At 46.0% G+C, this 25,979-nt stretch overlaps 1 protein-coding gene across 5 annotated transcripts in view; it reads right to left on the bottom strand.

The window, feature by feature from the left end:
• LOC142023834 (uncharacterized) overlaps positions 1–25,979 on the bottom strand; it is a 260,378-nt gene that overhangs the window by 116,711 nt on the left and 117,688 nt on the right. For all 5 annotated transcript variants that reach the window (XM_075015186.1, XM_075015187.1, XM_075015188.1 and 2 more), the window contains 4 exons: positions 24,725–24,778; positions 18,013–18,057; positions 7,775–7,828; positions 7,307–7,351 (listed from right to left, as the gene is read on the bottom strand). In XM_075015186.1, the coding sequence (XP_074871287.1) occupies positions 7,307–7,351; positions 7,775–7,828; positions 18,013–18,057; positions 24,725–24,778 (198 nt within the window). The remainder of the gene's footprint in view (positions 1–7,306; positions 7,352–7,774; positions 7,829–18,012; positions 18,058–24,724; positions 24,779–25,979) is intronic.

Here is a 25,979-nt window from a genome sequence, read left to right as displayed (position 1 = left end):
CAGTAAGAGATCTTTGTTTTCTCCAACTTGGAAGAAATCCCTGTTCTCTGGGCATGGAGAAACACATGTCTCACCAGAGAAACTGGTTAGGAAATCAGATTTGGGAGACCCACTCTACTGAATGGGGAAGAGAGTGGAAAGAAAAAGGGTGCGTCTCCCTCCAACCCAAACGTGAGAAGTCATCTTTATAAAAGTTTTGCATGATGACAAGGGCAAATAGCAGCAAATGCTACGGAGGGTGTGTCCCATACAGAATGTGGCCCCAGTCCATCCAGACCTGGCCTTCTTATGAGAGTGCAACATAGAAAAATGCTTCTAAATACTTGAGAATGGAAGATGGACAGACTTTACATTTACATTAACAGACTCCAGTTCTTGAAAAAAAAAAAAGTCCAAGGAAAGAAGAGCCACTCAGCTCAATAGCTGAGCACTCAATTATTATGGAACTTAATGAACATGATTGCTTCTCTAAATGTTCAGGAGAAGGTCAGTGGAAATGCCACCACTCATAAGAGTCATCAGAGATGGACAAGACCCATTGCATGATCCAACCCATCTCCTTGCTAACAGTAGATTATTCCAATTTCCTAATGTTTAGCATTTTCTAGTTTTTTGTCCACCAAAGCCTTAAAAATCCCACGTGGCTGCGCGCCATCCCTTGTCCTGAGAGGATGGGGGAGCACCCTGGGTGAAGCAATTGGGTTTGTTCTGAAAACCAGCTTGCCTTTGTCAAACATGGTAACAGAAAGCCATAAGAAAAAGTGTATTTGTTTCATAACTGAGCCGATCACATAAGCTATTTAAAAGGAGACTCCACGGAGGGTCCCAGACCTGAACAGGCTAAAAAGATTCCAGCTCAAGATTGACGTAAGTGCTTGTGGATGGGGGTGATACTATTTCCTACATAGTGCCACAGATACAGATAATCTGAAATAAAAATCAGTTTGCAATGATTGTGATGAGCCGAGTTTTGTCTACTTTTTTCCATCCACGTGCAGAATACATTTGGTTATATGCACCAAGGCACATGTAGCTGTGCACCACCATTAGAAATGCATGCTTCCCACCGTGGGCACTCTGCTAATCAGCTGAGAAGCATGTGAATCTTTTCTGGCTGGCCACCCAAGCGCTCAGCTTGAAGGGAACCCTGGGCAGAGTTGAGATAGGGTAAGAAGGAGGAAGGGCAGGAGAAAAGGAAAATATATCTCTGAACAATAATTGGGGCCCAAACAAAACATGCACTTTATTATGTACAATAGTAACAGAGAGGAAGCCGTGCTAGTCTATACACTATCAAAACAAAAAGCAGTCAAGTAGCACTTTAAAGACTAGCAAAATAGTTTATTAGGTGAGCTTTCGTGGGACAGACCCACTTCTTCAGACCATAGCCAGACCAGAACAGACTCAATATTTAAGGCACAGAGAACCAAAAACAGTAAGCAAGGAGAACAAATTAGAAAAAGATAATCAAGGTGAGCAAATCAGAGAGTGGAGGGGTATGGGGGGAGGTATGGCTATGGTCTGAAGAAGTGGGTCTGTCCCATGCAAGCTCACCTAATAAACTATTTGCTAGTCTTTAAAGTGCTACTTGACTGCTTTTTGTTTTGATTATTATGTACAGTACAGCTTCGTATCTGGGCACGAGCAGTGTGGGGCAGCCCACCTACAATTATCCAAAGCCAAAACATATTTGATTTCTCGATTTAAAAAGTACATTACTCTCAATTGCCTGACACACACCACATCTAAACCTGTATCAGAACTTCACGACACAGTCCTGTGCGTCTCATCTTAGTAACAAAATAATGAGAGAGAGAGAGAGAGAGAGGGGTGTGTCCCACGGTTAAAAAAGAGAAGAGATACTGTAGTAAGGAACAGGTGAAAAGTCCTCAATCTCAGAGTGAGGGAGAACACACAATCGTGGGCTTACAGCAGGGGTGTTTGATCAGAGGAGGTGTCCGAGTGTTTCACATTGTGCTTATAAAGAGAAATGCCAGCAATGAATCAATCCCCCAGGCTGCTGCCAAAGCAACACCCAAAAGAATGGGGCCCCAGAGGGGAGATGCAATGTAGGAAATTAGTGTTTTGCTGTTGGAGTGTTCACGCTCTGAGCACAGAGGCAGAATATCTTTCTGTGCAAAAGTCACAGAGTGCCCTGAAATGCTTTCAGCCTAACTCTCCTCGTACAGAGGTGTTCCGCTCAGCAGCACAAAGGGAGATCACATCCCAGGCCCACAAAAGTAATTTCTATGAGCCAGAAGCTTCAGGAGTTCTAGTTCACAGAGCTTCTTCGTGTGGAACAAATAACTATAGACCTTCTGGTTCTTTTCACATCACGTTTTCCCGTGACCCACAATTTGTTTAGTGCAAGGGCAACTGCTGCATTTATGCCATAGCTCACTCTGTCCCTTCTGATGTGTGTAAAGTTATACATTGAAAGATACCAGCAAAGCCACCTCAGTACATGCAGGAGGGAAATTGCAATTCACGGGAAATAATGAATAGCAAATTAAAGATCATGTTAAGGACCCCAGCTCCAAAAGTGGATTAGTTATTAGTGGATTATCTTCCTAAAACTCACTATCTTTGGAACCAGCAGGAGTCCTCCTGTGATATTATTATGGGGACAAGGGATCCTCCTGATTAGATCGGCCTGGTTTAGGTGAAACTAGAAGCTGTACCCTTTGTCATTAAACTCTAAAGGACTGGGGTTATAGAACCATTAGTCATGCATGGCTGACACCAGGTATATCTGCCCAGCTATGAGCCACGGAGCCGCACATTTAAGCAGTACAGCTTCGACTGTGTGTGTGTGTGTGTGTGTTCGGCATTGATTAAATACATTTTGTTGCAAAGTGTTCAGAAACTTTTAATCCCTCTGCTGTGTTGCATCACACAATCAGAATGAATTTTCATGCTCAGATGAGAGATAACCACCTGGAAGAGTTTAGAGCAGACCTCCCTGGCAAAGGGGCGAAGGGAGCTTTCCTTCCTGATAGGAAAAACAACCCAATAGCTGGAGTAAGCCAGAAGGCCATATGCTTCTCCTGAAACTGTCTTGGTCAGAAAACTGTATAGCAGGGTTTAATATGACACTGCAGCTGTATAACTAAAGTAACTCTAGCTGTCCTTAGGAAGATCCTGCAAACTGCAGCTTCAAGAACTGCTAGGCCTACCATTAATACTCAGCTTCCTGCTGGAATGGCTCCCACATTAGGAATTCCAGCCTGCTGGCTTTTCACCACCTAAGAACAAGCCCCCATCGGCTCAGCTCTGTGATTCTAGTGCAGCAAAGCCGGGAAATCACTGAGACAGAGATGCACACATGGGGCCAAGTTCTACAAGCCCTGATGGAAGGTGACAGAACCCCACCTTTGCCAAGCAGGATACAGAATACCCTTGAAAGCCTCATTCTCTTTGAGACCTTTGCTGGGCAGCAAGTCCTGGCAGATGGAATGAATTAGGCCAATCAAGGCTGCTCTCATCTGAGCTGAGTTAGTAATTACAAAAGGTTACTGACTGCTGTCAGCCTGGTGGGGGCGAGTGCTGCTGATCCAGCATTTCAGCCTTCAGATGCTGTCTAATGTCTGGAATATACATCTTATAGCTCCACACAGGGCTGGAGTTTAACTCCACACTCACCAGAAGAGAGCAGAGCCTAGGGATTTTATCTCCTCTTTGCTCCACTCTGCCCCTCTGGTTCCAGAATGGGCTGTGCCTTCTACACCGGTCCTGCAAGACATTCTTCAGACACTTTCTAGGGAAGCCGTCTCTGGGCTCCTGAGAAGGACATCAGCAATTGCCTTCCACGAATCTACCTCGCCCTTTTTTACCCGAGAGCCAGCAGGCTCTAGAATGTGAGTTAGGAGTCAGTATGGATGCCCAGCCAGAGTGGGCATGATCAAGGAGGTGGTGAATGCAAAATGGAACCTTCTTACTGTCAGGTCATGTCTCCCTAAGCACAGGAGCACAGTAAGCAAAATGGAGAGCAACCTGTGGGTTTTAGCGCGGCCTCACAACAAAAGGAGTTTCATTATATGTGAGGCGTCTAGGAACAGATTCGATTGTATAGCATATCTGGAGAAAATAAGAGCCTCAGGCACTGAGCAGTGGCTGGGGTAGAAGACAGCTTCACAGAAATGAAAGTGGAAGGCAACAAAAGTAAAAGGATGCCTTGTTGCTAAGGCAAAAGACTGGGACTCAGGGGGTTCAATTCTCACCTCTGCCAGTGATTTCCTGGACAACCTTGGACAAGTCATTTAATCTCTCTGAGATTCAGTTCTCCACATGCAAAATTAAGGTGATGATCCTTCCTTTGTCTATCTCGCCTATTTAAACTATAAGATCTTTGACAGCTGGGACTGTCTCTTACTGTTTGTGCATACAGCACCAGCAAATCCAATCTATCAGATGGGGTTTATATGTGCTACTAGACTTTAAATAATAAAAACCTAATACTGAAAGACAGGAGAGAAGACACTTGCTTCTTAAAAACAGAGTGATTGATATGATCAAAGATGCACTACGATAAAGAAGAATGAGACCAAATGAATTCAGCAGGTTACTCGTCACTTAGAGAAGCGAAGTCTAAGTCCTAGAAACAGGCCAAGGGGCTGCGCATTGAGGCCAAACATCACAAAACCAAAACGTTGAAAAATGAAACCAAACCTTCCTAATCTCACTACTGATTAATGTCTCATTTGTATCTGTGTGAGTGCTGCAAGTTTGACATGTTGGCCTCCCGAGTAAAAGGCTTTCTAGCTGGAATGTCAAAACTGAGCGAGGTCACCTGGGTAAAGGAGAACTAGGCTGTCAAATTCTACACAGATTTTATTTACTTAGGCCCATATTTTCCAGGACTTTGGCTGTGTGATTGCTGGAAAGGATGCAACCAAGCCGTCTGGAAGCTTTCTCCAACTTGTGATATCATTGCTGGGTTGATCTGATTTTCTGATAGTGCCCCAGGACATCAGAGTGAAAACTCAACTCATTAAGGCTAGAGAAGCTTTGAGCTAGATCATTTGTCGTTCTTGGACTGGGAAAGGTCCTTAATGAAAGCCAGGAAGGCAGTGTGCCCAGTCAGAGGAGGATGGAGTGGAACAGGTGGTCAGAAAAGGGAGAGAAGGTTCAGGGTTCTTCCAACCTCACTGAGAAAGAAAAAGAGAGAGGTCAGAAGAGGTGGAATGGTAGGTAGCAATAAAGGGACAATGTTTAGGGGTCAGAGCAATACAGTGGCAAACGAGATCCAGATCCAATTGCCCAGAATTTTCTGCCTTCACAAGGGTGTTGTAAAGATAAATCCATTAAGGACTGTGAGACACTTAGAAACTCTGGTGATGGGGGCACGCTAAACAGAAACAGTGAGCTGTGTAAAACAGGAATTATGATACTGCCAATGAGTTTTAAGACCCTGGCCAATCCTTAAAGGATTCGGCATCTTAAGGACAAGCCAGTTCTTCAGACAGAGCAAGCTGCACTGCTGAGAGCATATGTGGGCCTTGGAGCTGGGGCTGGGTCAGAACTCCTACTAATAGAGATCACAACTCCCCCTTCCACAGAAGTCTCCCTGTGGAGCTGAGGTGGGATAGAGCAGAAACTGAACCTAGGGATGGGGAAGAGCTATGCTGAGCCACCAGCACTAGGATCGGTCTCCTCAACATGTCTTCCCTGTATGTGCTTTGATGCCACTAGACCACACTTTGAAACAACAGTAAGGGAATGAATGTAACACTGCAATGAAACCGTGTTCCAAACACAGCAGGACAATACAACTAACTACCCTTTGCTCTGCCTCACCCCAGTCAATGCCATAATCAGGCATGCTGATGGGTGTGTGTGTGGACAGGGGGCAGTTGCCTGAGGCCAGGCACTTCAAAGTGGCCTGTAGCTCTGTCTGCCACCCTCATTGCAGTAGACCCAGACCCTTTGAGTTGCTGCTGGAGCGCCACGTGGGCTGGGGGTGGGGGTGGGCCCAGCACACTCCAGACAGCACAGAGGGCTAGCTGCCTGCGGCCCCATGCCTTCCAGGAACACAGAGCTGATCCTCCTCCATCTTGCCCATGGAGGCTGTTGGCTCCCCTGGTCATAAGGCTAATTACCCTACTGCATTGCCCTCTTCTAAAGGACGAAACAAACCTATCTGCAGGAAGGTTTGTTTATGGGAGTTGGCCTGTCTACACACATGCTTGCCCTGGTTTAACTCAAGGTACCTTTTAAACCAATTTAGTTAAACCACTGCAGCTCCCACCCCTTATTTTCACTTTAAAGGGCCTTATATCAATTTAGTTGAACTCAGTTCTCTTTTATCAGCAAACAAAATTGATATAAACAAATCTTAACCTGAAATAAGAATGTCTGCATGAGGTTTTGCATCTCTTTAAATTGTGCTTTATCGAGGTTCCAGAGGAATGTCACATCCAGCTTCTGTGCTGGTCTCTCAGTTAATAAGAAAGAACACGGCCTGCAAGTTTGCAGCACTTAGGCAAGACCTTGCAACATGCCTAATAAATGAAAGGGCCAACAATGTTGATAAAATCCTAGCTTCATCCCTTCCCCAGTGATAAGATCTAAAAGCATACAATAAATGCACATTGTCATGCAATGCATTATATACAACCCAAACACAACAGCCTCATTGTAAAGACAAAGGAGTAACAGTGATTGGCCTAGAAAATTCATCGGAAAGGGAAGTATTATGCAATGGGTTTCTCCGCTGTTTTGTTTTTTAGGGAAGAGTTGCTCAGATGAGTTTGAGTCTCTTGGAGAAGTAAATTTTCACCCCAATGGCTTCCCATACCAGACATTTTGCTTACCAGCAACTTCCTATGCAATGGGAAATCTGGAACAGGTGCATGGTACCAGAGCTCATGTACTGATCAGGATGAGACTCATGATCTTGAGTCTATCCAATTCTCTCTCAGTTCAGATAGCAGGTAAGATTCACGCTGCTCTCAGATCCCCATGCTAGCTGTTGTGCCCATATCTGTTAACAACCCCCATGCCCAGTGAATGATAAGACCCATATCCTAAGTTACCAATGTCCCCACCCCAAGGGATGCTTTGGGAAGAGTTCCGCAGGCCAGGGGCAGGGTGGATAGCTTGTTTAAAAGAAAGGAAAATCTTAATGGGAGTGTCAAGAAAGGAGCGCAGATGATAAAAGATGGAAAGGATGGGGTTTCTGGAAGAAAAGCAGAAGTGGAAGGAGAGTGGGGCATATAGAACGCGGTGCAGAATAAAAAACAGGAGATACAAGGGGGATTTCACATGCAGAATAAAACACAGTGCAATAAGGGAGTATTCAGATCACCTTATCACCTTTCAGTCCATGTTCTCCAGGGTTTCCCATCAGGCCCTGAAAAAAGAGAAAGCCCAGACATCTTGAGCACTGCAACTGTCTCTTGAAGATTTGCATCATATTTTAATCACTTTCAAGGCTAATGGAATTATAGACCAAAATCCATTACATCCAGAGCCATTGGGCGTGGACCAGAGGTTCTGCACACAGCCTCTGAGGTAGATCGGATTTACTGCCAATGGGCTGGAGCTACACATGGAAAATGCTGCTTGGATTCCCCAGTAATTCACACCTGCTGCAATCTGTCAGAGTAATGTTCCATTTATGAATGCTTTACTGGTCAGTGAACAAATATTCCTTTCCTTTTTTCTACTGATAAAGATGACTATCTTCACCCAAAGAACAAACTGAACAATGTTCAGATAGAGTCAGTCCTGGTCTGGATAGATAAGAGAGCAAAATGCTCCACTACTTTCTTACCTTTAGCCCCTTTGGTCCTGGATAGCCTATTGGTCCAAGGGCACCCATATCACCCTGGTAAGAGAAGCAATAAATCACATGTATTAGGTGTGGCTGATTAAAATCCTCCTGTCAGGACTCCTGACCCTATTCACCAGGTCACTGGGAGGAGGAACACACACACAGAGTTTGTTGCAACAGTAACCCTTAGATTTAATGGACTAATGAGGGAAGGGGTGTTTGTTAATGCCAAAAGTCTGTTAAATCCAAAGCTGCAGGACTGGAGGCACCTTGCAAGGTACACCAGGGAGTGCTTCGTCTAAGACCTGGGAGGAACACAGTGGGCTCAGGAGAGAGAGCTCCACAGCAGGCTCTTTGCCTTGTTAACAGAGCAGAGCCTCTGGGCTCGCATGCTGCAAGCCACTCATCTCCTACCCAAGGCTGGCCACTCCTGCAGCATCTAAACTTCCCTCCACCGGCCCTGGCAGCTCTGGTTCCAGCTCTGGTGGTTCTGATGAGCCACTGGCATTTATTGGTAGGGTGGTGGGGGCTGGTGGAGAGCATCCGTTATTTCCGAACTCCATTAAATCAGGGTTTGTTAAATCGAGGATTTACTGTAATTGAAAATTTAAGAGCTTAAGTTAATGGAGGTTTTGCCACTCACGTCAATGGACATAGGAGCCTGTTAGTCAAGAGATTTATAATCAGTGCATAGATGGTTTAAAGTAGTGAAATGCTACATCTATGCCTCATAGAGAAATTAAGTCAGAAGAGCTACTTCTATCACATCACAATTTAATTCAGAATGAAGGCCACCAAAACCCTTTCTAAATGTAACTAAATGATAAAGAAGCTCTCTTCAGGGAGCATCTCATTAAACACGGCCAACTTGATGGAGAATTGTTGCAGTTCAACTATACACAACACCAAAAGAACAAAAGAACGTTCCAGTCCTGCTTCCATGGAAATTTGTTTGCTTCAGTGGGAATAAGGACAGGCCCTAAAATAAGCAATATAGATTCCTATATCTAGTTGAAATTTACACAGTGAAATTACTTAGGTGGAATACCAGCAACTTTCCCAAACTTAAGATGGGATTAACATCTAAGGAATATATATCAAGAAAGAATACACATATAGCATCTAACATACTGGAGAGATACCAATGCGATATACTTGGACTGGCAGAGATGCATTAGACAGCATCAGGAGAGATATGTGGTTGTGAAGTCATTTAGTCAGGAAACAAAATTGAAGCATGAAGCAGGAGTCGGATTCCTTCTTAGCAAAACAGCTAGAAGAGCATTATTAGGATACAAACTGGTGAGTGCAAGAATGATGGCAGCAAGATTCGAAGCAAAACCGTTCAATATCTCAGTCATTCAGGTGTATGCACCCAAACTGGACAGTACAGAGGAAGAGACTGAGCTATTCTATAAAGACTTGACAAAGACGGTGGAGGAGATACCAAAGAAAGATGTGTTGATCATCAGAGGAGATTGGAATGCAAAGGTTGGAATAGACAAAGTTTGGGAGAGAGTCACGGGAAGGTTTGGATATGGAGAAAGAAATGAACAAGGTGAGAAACTGCTAGAGTTTGCTACAGAGCATGAGATGGTGATCTGCAACACGAGATTGCAACAGAAGGACTGTAGGAAGTGGACATGGTGATCAAATGACGGGAAGTCCAAGAAGATGATAGATATGATTTTGATAAGAAGAAGATGGATAACATCAGCACAGCAGTGCGAACTTTCCAAGGAGCAGATATAGACTCAGACCACAGTCTAGTGATCGCAAACATAAAGATAAAACTCAAAAGAAAATGCAAGACACAGTTTAAGAAAAGAGGAGACGTGGCAAGGCTACATGAGGAAGAAACAGGGAATGCATACAGAACAGTGCTCAAAGAGAAGATTAAGAATATTGCCACAGAGAAAGACCTAGATAAGAGAGTCGCAGGAATAGCCATCGCTATAGAAGAGGCAATTGAGCAGACTGTTCTGAAAGAAGAAAAGATCAATAAGAAGTGGATTACCCAGGAGACACTGAAGTTGGTTCAAGAGAAGAGAGCTTTGAAGATCAGAAGAGATGTCTCTGAGATGGCAGAACAGCAATATAGGGTGAAATGCAGTGAGGTAAGGAAAACAGCCAGAAAGGATAAGGAGAAATGGTTAGAGGAGCAATGTGAAGATATAGAGAGGTATTATGGCAAATGTAAGAGCAGGGAGATGTATAAGACAATTAGGAATATTAATAGGAAATGACAACCAAAGCAGATGGCAATCAAAGATGAGAACGAAGAAGTGCTCATGAACAGGGAGAAGATTATGCAGCGATGGACGAGATATTGCACCGATCTATACAAAGCACTGTTGGACCCGTGTGTCTCAGAGAGACTGATTGAAGAACTGAAAGAGATATCTCCCTCGAGCATTGAGAGCAAGACCGATATTTTGAAGGAGGAAGTAGAAAAAGCAGTGAAACAACTAAAGAACAAGAGCCCTGGAAATGATAACGTCATGGGAGAGATAATCAAATATGGCAGAGAAAGCATGATTCAGGAAATACACCGACTATGTAATATAGCATGGAAAGAAGGGAAGGTGCCTAAGGAATGGACAAGATCTGTGCTAGTCACAATACCCAAGAAAGGAAGTACAGTGGAGTGCAAGAACTACAGAACGATTGCCCTAATGAGTCATCTAGGTTAGGTGCCAATGATGATACTGACTGAGAGATCAAGATTGTCGACAGAAGAACATATAGCAGGTGAGCAAGCAGGGTTCAGAAAAGACAGAAGTACCATACAGCAGACATTGGCACTGAGACTATAGTGGAGAAAGCTCACCAAAAAAACAAAAACGTATACACTTGCTTTGTTGATTTTCAAAAGGCATTTGACAGTATAGATCAGAAAGTGACTTGGGTGGTGTTGGAGTCATACGGAGTGGATAGCAGACTGATACGGTTGTTGAAGGATATCAATGATAATGCGGAGGGAGTGGCAAGAACATGTGGGGAGTTGGGAGGTTGGTTTAAAACAAGTAGAGGCACGAGACAAGGGGATCCAATATCACTAAGTGTCTTCATTGCACATGTGGAGAGTGCGATGGACAAGATCAAGGAAGAGGTAGAAGGGATATCTGTGCACGGCAAAAGAATTAACAACTTGAGGTTTGTGGATGATATAGTTATCATTGAGGAAGATGAGGAGAAGCTAGCAAAAGCGGTGTGGGTGTTAAATGAAGAAGGGAAGCAGTACGGACTGATTATGAACATCGATAAAACAAAAACAATGGTATTTGCAGATAAGGAAATAGAAAGGAAGATCAGTATGGATGGTATTGAACTAGAACATGTAGAGAAGTTCACATATTTGGGGAGCAACATAACGTATGATCTAGACTGTTGGAAAGAAATAGTGACTAGAATAGCAAAAGCAAGAGCGAGTTTGAAGGCGATGGATAAGATCTGGAAAAGCAAAGCAATGAGTTTAAGAATGAACCTGGGCCTCTTGAAAACGTGTGCATTCAGCAGCATGTTGTACGGATGTGAGACATGGGTGATAACAAGAGATTTGAAAAGAAGAATACTGGCATTTGAAAGGAGTTGTTATAGAAAGATTCTGAGAATAGGATGGATGCAGGTGGTCACCAATGAGGAATTATATAGGAAGATACAGCCGAAAAAAACCCTGCTGTAGAAGGTTATAAAACGGAAGTGACAACTATTTGGGCATATTTGCAGAATGAATGACGAACAAAAAATCAAGACTCTAGTATTCGGCAAAAAGGACGGTTTGAATAGGAGAGGCATACCCCACAGAAAATGGATAGATGATATAATAGATTGGTGTGGAGCTAGTCTACAGAAACTAAGCCACTCTGCACTGGATAGGGAAAGATGGAAGGAAATAGTGAGAGAGGCATCAGACACCAATGGGCACTACGGTTAATGATGATGATGATCTAACACACACGATGTCAAGGGTGAGGGGACTAAAAATGAAATGGTAACAATATGAAGCTGTACAGATGTATTACATTCAGTGAATTCATGAATCTGCACTGAAGCCCAAGGATGAACTCTAGTGCTGATTGAGCAGGTGTATTTCCAATCACCTAACAGAGCAGGTCTGCAATTTGAGCCAATTACTTTTGTATGGTCTCCTGCAAAGATTGCTACATAGTCTGTTTCACAGTTTAAAAAGTATTTCCATAGCATAGCAGCACTGCTATGTTGAAACAGTCAAAGGTTACAGCCCAATACCCCACTGCATTTTTATGTCCTTTGGTGCTTTATTCTTAAATTGTTAGCCGCTGGGCTCTGGTAGCAGACTCCATGCTGAGGTTGTAAAAGGAGGCTAAGGAAGAAATTTTAAATTGAAGGGTAGTTGGATGCCTAACTCCACTGGATTCCTTTGAAAATCCCAAGCCAGTTTATTGGATACCTTGTGATATCTTGGCAAGGGCACCTTGGCTCTTTTAGCTGCGTTGTACAGCTCACGTCATATATTCACTGTGGCTGGTGTTTTGAACACCACTATGGTTGTACCATGAGCCCCGGTGAATTGATACTTTTCCATCTTGTCCCCAGGGATTAAAGAACAGTTATAAATGGAGACATGTTTGCAGTGAAAAGCCCTTGCCAGAAGAAATCCCAGCTGTTCTTAACAAGCACGTGGGCCAACATTTCCTCAGCTCCTCATGGGAGACGAGAATGGTGCAATTCATTCAAGGTTTCTACATCCAGGGCCATTTCTCATAGCTCAGGAAACATCATATTCCAATGAGCAATATATGTGGAGCTTATATTCAAGGGTGTGAGCTATCCAGAGCAGACAATGGCTGGCTCCTGTTAAGTTACATGGTGGTCCTCCAATTTCTGTTGCGTCCTACATACCGAACCTGAGCCTTCCTTGGTCATCTCAATCTATCTGAGTCTCCAATGTTACCTCAGAGGTTGAAACAATCTGTTCATCTTTTAATTCAATAACATCTTTGCACTTGAATCTTAGATTGAGGCTTGTTTACAAATTTGTCTTGAACATTGTTTTAAAAAGGTGTTTTCAGCATTTTGCAAAACACGTAAACTCCAGAGGAGAAAAGGCTAGGTTAATTCAGAACTTTAATTTACTCTAATATTTTGCTGGAGGCATTTTTCGCAGTGGTATAAGGGCATATGCCCAGGGTTTCTATTTTCTATCATATTACAGGTTGCGCCTCCAAAAACTGGCACTCTCTGGTCTAGGAACACCTGCTGGCCCACGTAGCTGGACCAGACAGCCCATGAGCTTAAGGGCAGGAGAGTGAGCCGGGGCCTAGAGCAACAGGTTCCACAGCCCAGCTGGGGGCAGCACAGGACAGAACCAGAGCCCTGTGGCAGTTCTTGGCAGCAAGAGGAGCCAGGGTCAGGGCCAGAGCCCCATGGCAGCTCCAGGGAGGACAGGGCCAGGGCTGGAGTTCCGTGGCAGCTCCCAGGAGTATGGGGTTGGGGCCAGAGCTCTGAGGCAGCCTGCAGCTAGCAGAGCTAGGGCAGGAGCCCTGCAGCAGGAGCCAGAGCATGGGCTGCCAGGGTAGCTGGCAGCAGCAGAGAGAGCAACCCAGCCACACTGGTTGGGGGTGAAGACTGAGGCAGGGAGCCTGCTGGGCTGATGGTGGGCTTGGAGGCTGGTGGCAGTGGACTTCCCCTGAGCCAACAAATTCTCTTGTTTGGGACCAGTAAGGTCCCAACAGTGCTGGACCAGGGAGGTCCAATATTTATTACAAGTATTTATTTGGTACTCATTGGTATCGCATCTGAGCAAGTTACAGGGCTGCAGTTGAGAGGTCGCACCGTGTGCCCCAGCTGCCATTGTCTAAAGCTTTACAAGTCTGCTAAGAAATCCCAGTTTAATCAGTAGGAACAGCTGAGGCGAACAGGTACCTCCCATAGCTTATCTCGCATGCACCAGGTTCAGAGTTAGTTGGATTTCTGGGTCAGAATTTCTCCCGTTCTCTTTAGCTCTTGAACTGCAGTGGATTTTCCTCTTCCTTCATCTGTGGCACTAAGCCATGAAATGAACCACACGAATAAGATTTACAGAACACACACTTGACCTATACCTTGTCTGGTCAGTTGTCTAGTAACTTTACTGGTTAATGTAGTAAGCGCTCTCTGCAGAAGTCTGGGAGCAACAGCTATCTAGCTAGCACTGCAATACTAACTCTATCTCCACCTTGGCTGTTGAGGACAGGTATTTTCGCAGACCAAATGAAGAAGTGAAATCTCACACAGACTCCATTTCTTTTTGCCTGTACAGTGGAACCTTGGCATTACAAACAGTCTTCATTCCCGAGGTATTTGTATCTCTGAACAAAACATTACCTTTGTTCTGTCAAAAGTTTACAACTGAACAATGCCTCCATACAGCTTCGAAGCATCACTGTGTGGAAGAAAAATTCTGCCCTTCCTTTAGCTGTTTATGTTTAGCACGGTGCTTCTGTGGGTCTTTTTTTTCCTCTCTGCTGCTGCTGCTGCCTGATTGTGTAGTACTTGTAATTCCAAATGACGTATGTGGTCGACTGGTCAGTTTGTAACTCTGAGGTTTTGCTGTACTATTCCCTCAACGGCCACAAGTTTGCTGGTCCTTGGAAGATATTGATACAAACGTTCTCAGCACTTGGCAAAGCTGATTTACTTTTGCTTTTCAGCAGTACAGATCCTCAAAATTAGGAGTATAATCCTGCAGAGCCTGATGTAATTTCTCTGGTTCCAGGGGAACTTTAGGGGCTTTTTTTTTTTTAAAAAAAAAAAAAAAGGATGTTGAAACAATCCTGGATCCAGCGAAGGAACCAACATGCAAGTGTAACCCACATACCTACTGGGGGTGGTTCACTGTCCCATGTCGTGGCAGCACCTAGACCACTTACAGAAAGAAAGACCAAGTCTCCTCCACAGCCTTAGCTGAGGGCTAGCTGAGTTTTAGCTCAAACTGCAGAGACTCCTGCACTGAGCTGCAGAGGTCCCGGGTTGGAGTGTGCTGACAGTGGTTACACAAGGAAAGCTATTACTTATGATTTCTATCTTCTGTGGAGGAGAGAGAAGATGATTTGGGAGATGGGGAAGGATAACCAGTGCCTTTTTTGGGAAGCAAGAAGAGCTGGTACTCAGCCGGCTCAGCTGGCTCCCTGTGCCCTACCCCCGTGGCTGGGGCTGCCGAAGTGCTGGCATTCAGAACCAGCACCAAAAAAGTACCAAAGATTACATGAGAGTTATGGCTAGATAAGCCCTAGAGAAGCTGGAAATTCTGCTGTAGGGAGGACTCTTTACCCTTGTAGCACTAATGCATCAGGCTAGGAAAGATGCTAGAGTTCATGCTATTAAAAAAAGCTTTCACAAGTCTCTATTCAAACAGGCTTCTGCTTGCTCTCTCTCCCATGAAGGGACCTAGTGATACGGTACACCAAGCTCTCCTGTAATGCGTAAATAAACAGGGAAGCCTTTGCTGGAGGAATATTTCTGTAACAGGAGGTCACGTGGCAGCCAACACACCGCCTGTGCTGAGCGAAGGCTGTATTAAAACAGATCCCCTTTTCATACCTTCCAGCATAAAGGCTTCTTGTAGGAAAGCATTTATTTAACACTCAGCCACACGGTTAATTACGAAAGCAGGAGGCTCCAGTTACAACTAATTCTGCTCCTCTGCCTTCAAACAGCAAAGCCAAAAAAAAACCTGCAGGGAGCTTGGAAGCCACTGGAAAATGGGCCTGGGGTCCTCTGAGCATTCAGAACTGTGACAGGAGGAAAAGACTGCATGGCGTTTTGCAGGGTGGGCTTCAGGCCATGCAGAGCATGACCCCAACCACTGAAGCCCCCTTAAGGAAGCTGTCCTAGCCCTTCCTAGTCTAGGAGAAGAGCCTCCTGCCATTAGCTGAGAAGAGAGAGGAGATGGGGACAGAGAAGATCCACCAGCTCACCGTTTCTTACACGGACTGCGTCTACACGTGCACGCTACTTCGAAGTAGCGGCACTAACTTCGAAATAGCGCCCGTCACGGCTACACGCGTCGGGCGCTATTTCGAAGTTAACTTCGATGTTAGGCGGTGAGACGTCGAAGTCGCTAACCTCATGAGGAGATAGGAATAGCGCCCTACTTCGACGTTCAACGTCGAAGTAGGGACCGTGTAGACGATCCGCGTCCCGCAACGTCGAAATTGCTGGGTCCTCCATGGCGGCCATCAGCTGGGGGGTTGAGAGATGCTCTCTCTCCAGCCCCTGCGGGGCTCTATGGTCACCGTGGGCAGCAGCCCTTAGCCCAGGGCTTCTGGCTGCTGCTGCGGCAGCTGGGGATCTATGCTGCAGGCACAGGGTCTGCAACCAGTTGTCAGCTCTGTGTATCTTGTGTTGTTTAGTGCAACTGCGTCTGGGAGGGGCCCTTTAAGGGAGCGGCTGGCTGTTGAGTCCGCCCTGTGACCCTGTCTGCAGCTGTGCCTGGCATCCCTATTTCGATGTGTGCTACTTTGACGTGTAGACGTTCCCTTGCTGTGCCTATTTCGATGTTGGGCTGAGCAACGTCGAAGTTGAACATCGACGTTGCCAGCCCTGGAGGACGTGTAGACGTTATTCATCGAAATAGACTATTTCGATGTTGGCTGCACGTGTAGACGTAGCCTCTCTGTGGCAGGAAGGGTGGCAGGATGAACAGGAGGAGACGAGGGATGAGGTGGAGTGAAGGGAGGACGGGGACCTTCTACTAGGACAGAGGTATTAGAAGCCTCTATCGCCCGTCCCCTCTCAAATCCAGCAGTTGGCTTATTTCAGAATTGGTAAACCTCATTCTATGAGGAATAGAGCCTACTCTGAAACAGCCATTTCAAAATAGGTGCTGTTAACACAGGGAATACAGCTTATTTTGAAACAAGCCATAGTGTGTCCAACGGCTCTATTTCTAAATAGGCTCTATGCATGTAGACACTGTATTCAAAATAGCTGAGGTCTATTTTGAAATGCATTTTTGTGCATAGCACCGTTATTTTGAAATAAGCTCTTCCCGAATAGCTTGTTTCAAAATAAGGCTGCTGTGTAGACATAACCCATAGGACCAGATTGAAGACCATTATCTGTGTTGGTACAGACAGTAGTGTCCTTTCATCTCTCATTTCTTCTGGAAAACTTCCTATTTTGTGGTTAACGGCACTGGCTGGGCCTCAGGAAACCTGGATTCAGTTCATTGGTGACCCTCAACAAGTCCTTGGGCCTCAGTTCCTTGTCTGTAAAATGGGGATCATTACACTGTCTTTCTCCCACACTCGGTCTGTCTGGTCTATGTAGACGGTAAGCTCTTTGGGAGCATGTTGTACAGTACGCAGCATAATGCTGCCCCAGTATCAGTTGAGGTGTCTGTGTCTGACTGTCATGAATGATTGCCCCAAGGCACGAGGAGATGTTTCACAGCTGCTCCTAATCTGCACGGCAGATTTCGCAGCTAATCATAAGGGAGGAGGAGACAGTTTCGAGCTAATATCATCTTAACAACAACAGTAAAGCTTGTCACTTCTTGTGTATTGAGAGCAATGGCTCCACATAAAAACAGAGCCCTAATAAATAAATAAATGGAGACGTGCCAATCCAGTGAGCAGACAGCATGTAGAGCACACACTCGCCTCAGCGCACAAAGTTTTGTGGGTAAAATATTACCCTCAAGCCCTGCTCCAGTCAGTGAGGATGGGGGAGGAGAGGGCAGAACTGAGCTGTGTGTTTGTGAGGGGAGGGTGGGCACATCCCTATGTATCAAGGTGGCAGGGTACTCCTTCAGGCAGTACTTTCCCTGCCCTGGCACCCAGTATCCTTCCTGGGCCAAACGATATCATTTCCCGGTGTGGCTGGTTAGAGGGTCTCTTTTTAAGGAAGAAAATAGACTGCTACTGGAAATAAATGTATGATCCTGTCTTTAAAGACTGGCAAATCACCAAAAGAAGAAGTCATAGAAGCCACGCACAGGGCTAATGACTCCCTTGTGCCTAAAAGAAAATCTACATACCAGAAATGATCACCTCTACTACCTTGTCTAACTTTGACACCTTCTCCCCTCCCCTTCTCCTCAGCCACCTCTCCGCTGACGCAGGTTTAATCTCCCTCTCCCAGAAAAAGAAGACTTACTCCCCCCCACCCCAAGTCTCCTTTGCAAGAGGAGGAAGAAGAATGGCACACAACTGCCAAGCTCGGAAAGGGTTAAAGCCCTCACAAGCCAAAGCTCCAGTTGTTTTCATACTTACAATGAGCCCATGAACTCCAGGAGGACCCGGGGCTCCCAATTCTCCCTAAAAGGAAAGAGACCAACACGGTTACAGACTCTTTTTAGACAAACAGAGGCTGAAGAGTGGCTCAGTGTTTCAAGGTCTTGAAGGAAAAGACCGGCCCCTCCCCCTCCCGATTCCAACCCCCTGAGCAATCTAGAGCTTCCATCTTCAGAAAGCACATTAATGACGGCGGGCAGCCCCTCAGACAGAAGGCTACTTGTTGTTCTCCTGCAGTCCCTGCAATTACGTGCTGAGCCTGGCTTCCCCTCCTAGGAACAAGCAGCATTTCAATGGATGTTTGGTGGTGGAGGGACGGAGCAAGGAGGACAGGGCAGGGTGGCAGGTCAGAGGAAAAAAGCGGAAATGGGAAGAAGGAAAGTGGACAGAGAAGATAGGATAGAAGGGAGATGGGGAATCCAGGGAAAATGGGAAGGGGAGTTAAATGGGATGAACAGAGCTTTGTAAGAAGGAAATGGAGGCAGCTGCTTTAGCACTGGAGAGTGCAGGCAAAGAAATGAATGGTTAGAGGCAGGTCATGTCTAATAGCATGTGAAGGCCTGAGTCCAGCCGAGAAATCTGGTTTTATCACCAGCTCTGCCACCAGCTTCCTATGCGATGTAGGGCAAGTCATGTCATCCTGGGACTCAGTTTGCCTCTCTGTAAAATGGGGATAATTGTGCAACAAAGCCTGCCATAAGCGACCACCTGGCAGAAAATAAGGTTGTGGGGCATGTAGAGCCTTTCCAGGAAAGGAGGAACAGAACGGTGCTCAGCACCTCTGGGAACATTTGGGGGCTGTCTCCAGTGAGGAGGTTGTTACTAAGCAGCATAATCTTTTGTGCACGCCAGGCTGAGTAGATGCTGCCTGAGATCCCACCAAAAGAGAGAAGTAACACAGCCACTGTACTGCCCTGGGACACCTCTCATTGCACGCAGGGGTCAATGCAGCTGACTACTGCCAAGAGCAGGGCAAGGCATTGCTCGAGATGGTCCAGTCTCAGGATGGAGGTGTCAGGAAAGGAGGGTGGTTCCCCTCAACTGCTCTTGTCCCACAGTGTTTTGTAACACCTGAGGTTGGGTTTCACGTGCAGCAGCTTTTCTGTGGGGTGGCTGTGCACACCCAGAGCCTTTTCACAGGGATCCCTTCAAGATTCTGCTATCACGTTCTGAACACTCGTGCAATAACATGGTGAAAACCAGCACACACGTGACTTCTCCATAGTCCGTTCAGTTGTCTAGTAAATTTATCAGTTAATGTAGGAGGTGCAGGCAAGGCACTAGAGAGGGGCAGCGTTCTCCAGTAGGTCAGAGGGAGTGAGTAATTGGCGATGAATTCACACCCAAACATTGTTATAAGAGATGCCATCCACCCAGTACACCTCAGAGACAGATGCAGGCACAGGGCCCAACAGCCACTGTGGGCCTGGAGGCAAGGTGGGAAGGGGGCCTGTCTCCATGCCCCAGAAGGACCTAGGATGGAAGGGGCAGGGCCTAGGACAGTCAGCCTTTAGTGCCACTCTGACCACGGTGCTGGGCCTCCCCCATGAGAGCCACGTAGAGCAATGCAGCAGTGCTATTGCGGCGTTTCCAAGGGGCCTGGTGCTCCGGCTGCCATCACTGCTACTTCGGCAGCCAGGGATCTGGGACCCTTTGAAATGCTGAGCCCCAGGGCAATTGTCCTCTTTGCCTCCCCCTGTTGGTTGGCCTGGCTGCAGGCAGAGGTGGGACTGTTAGGCACTGAGGAGCTGTTTCAGGATAACCTGGGAAAAGGCCCTTAGTGGCTTCTCAGTAACAGCTCAGAGCCAACCAGCTAGCAAAACCGAGACGCTGCCTAGGTTTATGGTAGCAGCAGAGATGATACAGGTGTAATTCCCAGCTCCCCTCACGTGGTTGCCAGGGAACAGGCTTTCAAAAGCATTTAGACACTTAAAGGAGCAGACAGGCACTTCTGAAAAAGGCCACTTGGCACCTAAGCAGGGTAGGTCCCTAAGTCTTCTTGGAACTACGCAGTGCCTCAGCTTCTCTCTGTCACTAACAGAAGTCAGCCTCATAAAAGAGATTAGTGCATCTGCGTTGGACCTTTAGGTGCACAAGTGCCTGTGAAAATCACGCCCTCTGCAAATTTAGGGAAGATACTTAAGCCCTCTGGCTACGTCTATGCGAGACACAGATGTCAACTGCAGATACGCAGTTTTAGCTACGCCAGTCCCATAGCTAAAATCGGCACATCTATGCTTGGCTAACTTGTCTGCTTTATAACTGGGGAAGGAAAATGGCAGAGTTTCTCCCTTCGACCTTCCTGATTCCTCATGTCTTGTGAGGAGAACAGGAGTCGACTATGACCCCTGAGAACTCGATTTTGCACGTGCATGAAATCAAGCCCTGGAAGATTGACCCTGAGCAGGTCTGAAAATGGGGATAACATTTCAGATGTTAAGTCTTACTATGTACATATACAGACTTTTGCACAATCCACCAGCTTCGATGGCATCACTAGGGACTACGCTTGTACCAAAATAGTAATATATGCCTTCTGTGTTGCAATTTTGTATATAATCTGTGTTGTATCAGATATACCAGCTCTAGATAGGCTATTAAAGAAAGTAGCCAGAATGAACTCAGGTTACTTCTTTACATAGCTCCATAAAGTAAAACTCCCATTTACTGTAAAATGACATGAAAATCCTAAATGGTTTACAAAATACTGCACAGTGCCACTTGTTTTTGTGCTTATGGTGAACTTTTTTGGTGAAGAAAGTGACTTTCTTCGGAGAAGAATCTACCAGACTTAAGTGTACTGATTTATTCTGAGGGAGGAAATCTGTTTATTGTATGGAAAATGGAGAAAGGACTGTTTTTCACTCTCTCTCTCTCTCTCTTTTCTAATCCCAACTACCCTATAATTGGTTTTCATGGTAAATTCCTTTCCTGCATACTTTGGACATCTGCTAAACCTTTGTTCTCTTGGGTGGGATTTCAGGATTGTGGGAACTTCTGGAGTTTGGTTTAAAAGTTCAGTAGTCACAGCTCCTTTTTGTCTGGTTCAGCTACAAGGGGAAAGATACTCTATCTTATCCAGCCATGGAGTTGAATATACCCTCATTTTCTGGATTCCTGATGAGTTCTACCTTCTGTGTGGTAAGAGCTGGGGGACGGGGGTCTCATTTTTATTCTATGCTCCTTCTCATTACTGCTATGACTAGTACACCTCAGAAGAAGGGGCGTGTTAGTGTCCATGCACTGAGTGAGCTAGATGCCACTTGCCAAAACACCCCCCAAGGTCTTCCTGCTTGGAAATGAGAGGTGGTATAGTCTGCCATGAGGGGGCAGCAGGTTAGTCACAGATACCAGCCCCTTTCTGCCCAAGGTAAGGAAAGCAGACGTTTCCTTGGTGCCCTGGCTGTAATCACCCTCTGGCTATCAAAACAAAAAAGCAGTAAAGTAGCACTTTATAGACTAACAAAATAATTTATTAGGTGATGAGCTTTTGTGGGACAGACCCACTTCTTCAACCAACTATGGCTATGTTATCCCACAACAGCAGCATGACAGGAATCAGTTCCCCAGATGCATTACCATCTCCTGCTCTTGTGAGAGCTGTGCACAGACTAGAAATCAGGTTCCCTGCTCTCCTGTGGTGCTTGACTCTTGCCCTGGAGTGAGACGAGTCCAGTTCATAGGGTTTTACAATGAATTTGAATGGCCGGTGATCAGGGGAATGGAGGATATGGAATGCGATGGCACAGCAGTTCTCAGGAAGCTGGCAGGAGGAGACTCGCGATAGCCTAACTCCTTTCACTGTATGAGATGAGTGGAAAGAGGATCAGACACAGACAGCATCAGCCGTCCCCAGGCAGTAGCTGCAGAAGAAGGCGCAGTACAGTATAGATGCTGTTGTAGTGCAGTGGATCTGACACAGGAAGGGGCAGCTCAGGTCCCAGGGCTGCCTGCCCGTGATTTCGCCACGTATTTCACTTAGTGAATGTGGCATATTTGTGTGTTCCACCCGCAGCCCTTCTGGAATTTTTCTGTGTCTGTGACGCTGCTTGTAACCTTGTGAACCTCCCTTCGAATGAGCCGAAACGTTCTGTTTTCATTCTGCAATCTCCGAGGCACATTAATATTTAAAAGCCGTTGATAAGATGAAAGCAGAGAGATCCTTCTGGATGAATTACATGGAAGGGGCTCCCTAGGAGCTCTGTAATACTTGGGGAGCTGGCATTTTGCTGCCTTTATACACATCTTCAGAATGGGCCTTCAATGGCCTGGAAATTTAAAAATGTGTCTTCTTGGAACAGAGAACGTTTGTCTGAACATGCTTCAGGCATTTAGACCTTCCTAAAGGACTTGCTGCTTAAGGCATTGATATCTGTAGAGCCTTTCATTGCTAGGTCAGTGGTTCAATCCTGCTCCCTGTAGGAGTGGCTAGAACCCACTGAGTAGTGGGGGAAAAAAATTCCAAGAATATGTCTTTAGAAATCAAGAACATTGACTCTACTGCATTTGTAACTCCTTGAAATTTTCACTTTACATTAAAAGTGGAACGATCAAGCCTGACTAGCAGAAAAAAACTTCCAGACACTTAATTTTATGCTAAATATGGGCTGAATGGAAATTTCAAAATTTGCACTTATGAAAGTTACTTACACAAATCATCCAATCAGGAAACAGAAAAAATACCAGGTGACTTGCACATAAATAACCAATGCAGTGTGTGTTTCAAAAATCAGCCAAGAATTGTTCATAAATTAATCAGGAGGGGAACTGGCAAAGACATTCACGAATTACTAATACCTTGGAAATAACAAGCAGTCCCGTAGCACCTCAAAGACTTACAAATTTATTTATTAGGTAATGAGCTTTTGTGGATAAGACTCACTTGCCCTTACCCATGAAATCTTATTACCTAATAAATAAATTAGTTGGTCTTTAAGCTGCTACAGGACTGCTTTTTATTTGGGAAGCTACAGACTAACTCTCTGAGTCGACCATTTTTGAGAAAGTCGGCAATCTGCTAGGAAATATTTTGTGAGCAGGAAAAAAACCATGGTGAACACGTTGTGGATTATGAATTGTTTTACTGCGTCTGATGAAGCAGGTCTTTGCACACAAAAGCTTTTGCTCCAAAATATCTGTTAGTTTATAAGGTGCCACAGGACTTCTTGGTGTTTCTGCACTAACAGGAGTTAAAAGGTATCACATCCGGTTTTTCAGTAGCTTATGAGAAATAAATTTGTGGGCTCAGCCTCATTCCTGTGGCACAAGTACACCTCTTAAAAAACCCAGTAAAGGGCATTTGAAAATATAGGCAAGGCCAAGAACTGAGTGGTCTGAAGACAGTTGGTGCAGGACAGGGCTGAGGCATGAGAGTAGGGAGGTGTGCCGTCTCTGTTCCACAGATAGAAGGTCCAGAGCTAGCAATCTGACACCATGCACTGGTATTAAAACTCATTTTAATGAGAGAGGATTTTCTGGACGCATATTTGTTGATAATCTGATGGGCGGAGTGAATGGGACCACGCTCGCCCATTTGCCAGCATCAGGCATCTGAGATGCAGTGGAAAGGAAGATACCAGGAGAACAACCCCTTGCGCTTTGTAATACAAGCTTAGAAGAGTCCGTGTTGCTGAATGCCAGCCCTGATACTCCAAGGACAGAACTGATAACAATTGGTATGGGCCGTTCTCCGACACAGCTCAGAAAACGAACTGCCTGCTTCATCTCTGCCGAGGCACATTCAGCCCTCCAACCCCCTTTGCCCAGCCGCTCCCACAAGCGGTGAGCAGCATGTGAAACCGGACCAAAGAAACCTGGAATTTCAAAATGGGAGAAACCAGGAGTGGCTGTAAAAGCCCAAATGTCACCTGCCAGGCGTCAAGCTCCCTCGGACGCCTACAGAGGCCCTGATCCCAAGATCAAAGGGAGTCTCCTTATTGATCCAGTGACCTTAGTGAGCTCTGGATCAGGCCCCAAGAGCACAATCTATTACAGACAGGCCTGCCAGTTAGGGAATGGAGATATAGGGGGCATCTGCCCTGGGGCCTGGCAATTCAAAGTGGCCCAGAGCTCCTGGCCGCCTCCACGGCTATTGTGGCAGCAGTGGCAGACGGAGCCCCAGGCCCCTTTTGAATTGCCCCCGTGTGCCACTGTGTGTGACTCTGTGGTCTGGGCAGTCCTAAGGACGGACTGTCCAAGGCCCTTGCCCCTTCTGCCCAACACCCCGCCCCTCCAGAGCTGCCCTGCATGCCTCACCCTGGGGTCAATGGAGACAGCCAGTCCCACTGGTTACAGATGATAATATTGACAGCTGGACATCAAGTCATTTAAGAGCAACATCATTCCTCACCCTCCCACCCTGGGTTCCTCACAGTTATATTCCTATGAGAAGAAAGCGCTCAACCGGACAGGGATGCAGGAGAAGCAACGGAGCGGCAGAGGGGGAAATGGGATGCAGGTGACACTGCAGTGGCCTGTTAACTGGAATGAGCAGTTTATGTCAGAGGTGGAAGGGGTTTTCAGAGGGGGTCTAAAACAACAAACTCACTGACAGCTGTCTCAGAACTCCCCATCAGCGACGGCAGTGAGCACCTGTCAAATTCTAGGCGCACAACGCAACACAGTCCAACAGGGTGTGAAATGGAGCAACTAGAGAGAAACAAAAAAATCTACTGAAGACTTTGCAACTTACTGGGTTCCCATCTATGCCTGGAGGTCCTCGTTCGCCAAAATCGCCAGGAAAACCCTGAGATTGGGAGGCAAATACAAACACATGTTGGTTTTTGGCACATACTGAGAAAAGAAAATAGACAACACAATGTTGCTCCTGTTTTGCTCAGTGTGGGGTTCTGAAAGCCAGCAGGTTACAAAGCAGGTCTGAGCACAGACGGACACTTGTGGAGCCTGAAGTTAAAGACTGTGATTTAAAAGACTCCTAACATCCAACACATCCTGGAGGAGCATTATAGGCCCATGTGGTAGAGAACAAGTCTGTCCAGAAGCCAACAGGAGGTGCTGAAAAGACAGACCACATCTGTGGCATACTTTGCACCACTCAGCTGTTCAGGAATCAGAGAAATCAGAGAAGAAAACAGAGAAGATGTTCGCCTTACCCACGCTGTGAAAAACATCCAAGCATCCACAATGGGAATGCAACCAGGGTCAGCAATGGGATAGCCAATAACAAACCAATTCATAAGCTGGGGCTGAACCTTGCAGGGTTGTTGACCAGGGTTCGTCCTTGTCTATTCTTATCTAACACTGGGTCTGCTGCATTCATTGCTAACACCCCATAATAGGAAGGGACAAACCTCACACCTCAGATGAAGCGATGGAGACTCCAGGGACGACAGAAGATGTATGCATGTGGGGAAATGAACACTTTCTCCTCCTGTATAGGTTCCTGGCAGCTTGTGGAGAAGCAACAGCACCACTACAGCAAGGCAGAGTCAGGCGCCGAATGCCAGCTTTTATTCTGTTTTAACACTGGGTCCCGGCAATGAAAAGGGGGAAGCATTGCTGCTTAAAGCTGCAGTCTTTACTGGCAGACTGGCAGGGAGAGGCAAAAGAAGGTTTTACACCAGAAAGGCAGAAGCTGCCAGTCAAATTAAACATTTTGAGAGCCCTGCAGAAACACCCTGATGATCCAGTCATTTTGTTTAGAGGAGAAGTGATAATGAGGGTAACAAGCAGGATCTGGGGGATCTGATGCTGCCAGGGCACTGAGGAAACGTTCATGCTGCTGCTGCTGGGAGCATGTTTCCTCTTGCGGGTAGCCACACTCACTCTGTTTAAGCTGGTGCTCCAACCATGGCAGGGCAGCACAAGTATCAGCTTTGTTAGCTACATGAGTACAATCCCACAACCTATACAGGAGGCGAAAGTGTTCATTTCCCCACATGCACACATCTGTCCCTCCCTTTGGGTACATAGCTGGGCAGTTTGCT

The sequence above is a fragment of the Carettochelys insculpta genome, chromosome 21, assembly GCF_033958435.1.
Source record: "Carettochelys insculpta isolate YL-2023 chromosome 21, ASM3395843v1, whole genome shotgun sequence".
Lineage (NCBI taxonomy): Eukaryota > Metazoa > Chordata > Testudines > Carettochelyidae > Carettochelys > Carettochelys insculpta.
The sequence above is the reverse complement of the archived record's forward strand: the minus strand, read 5'-3'. Positions and strand labels throughout refer to the sequence as shown.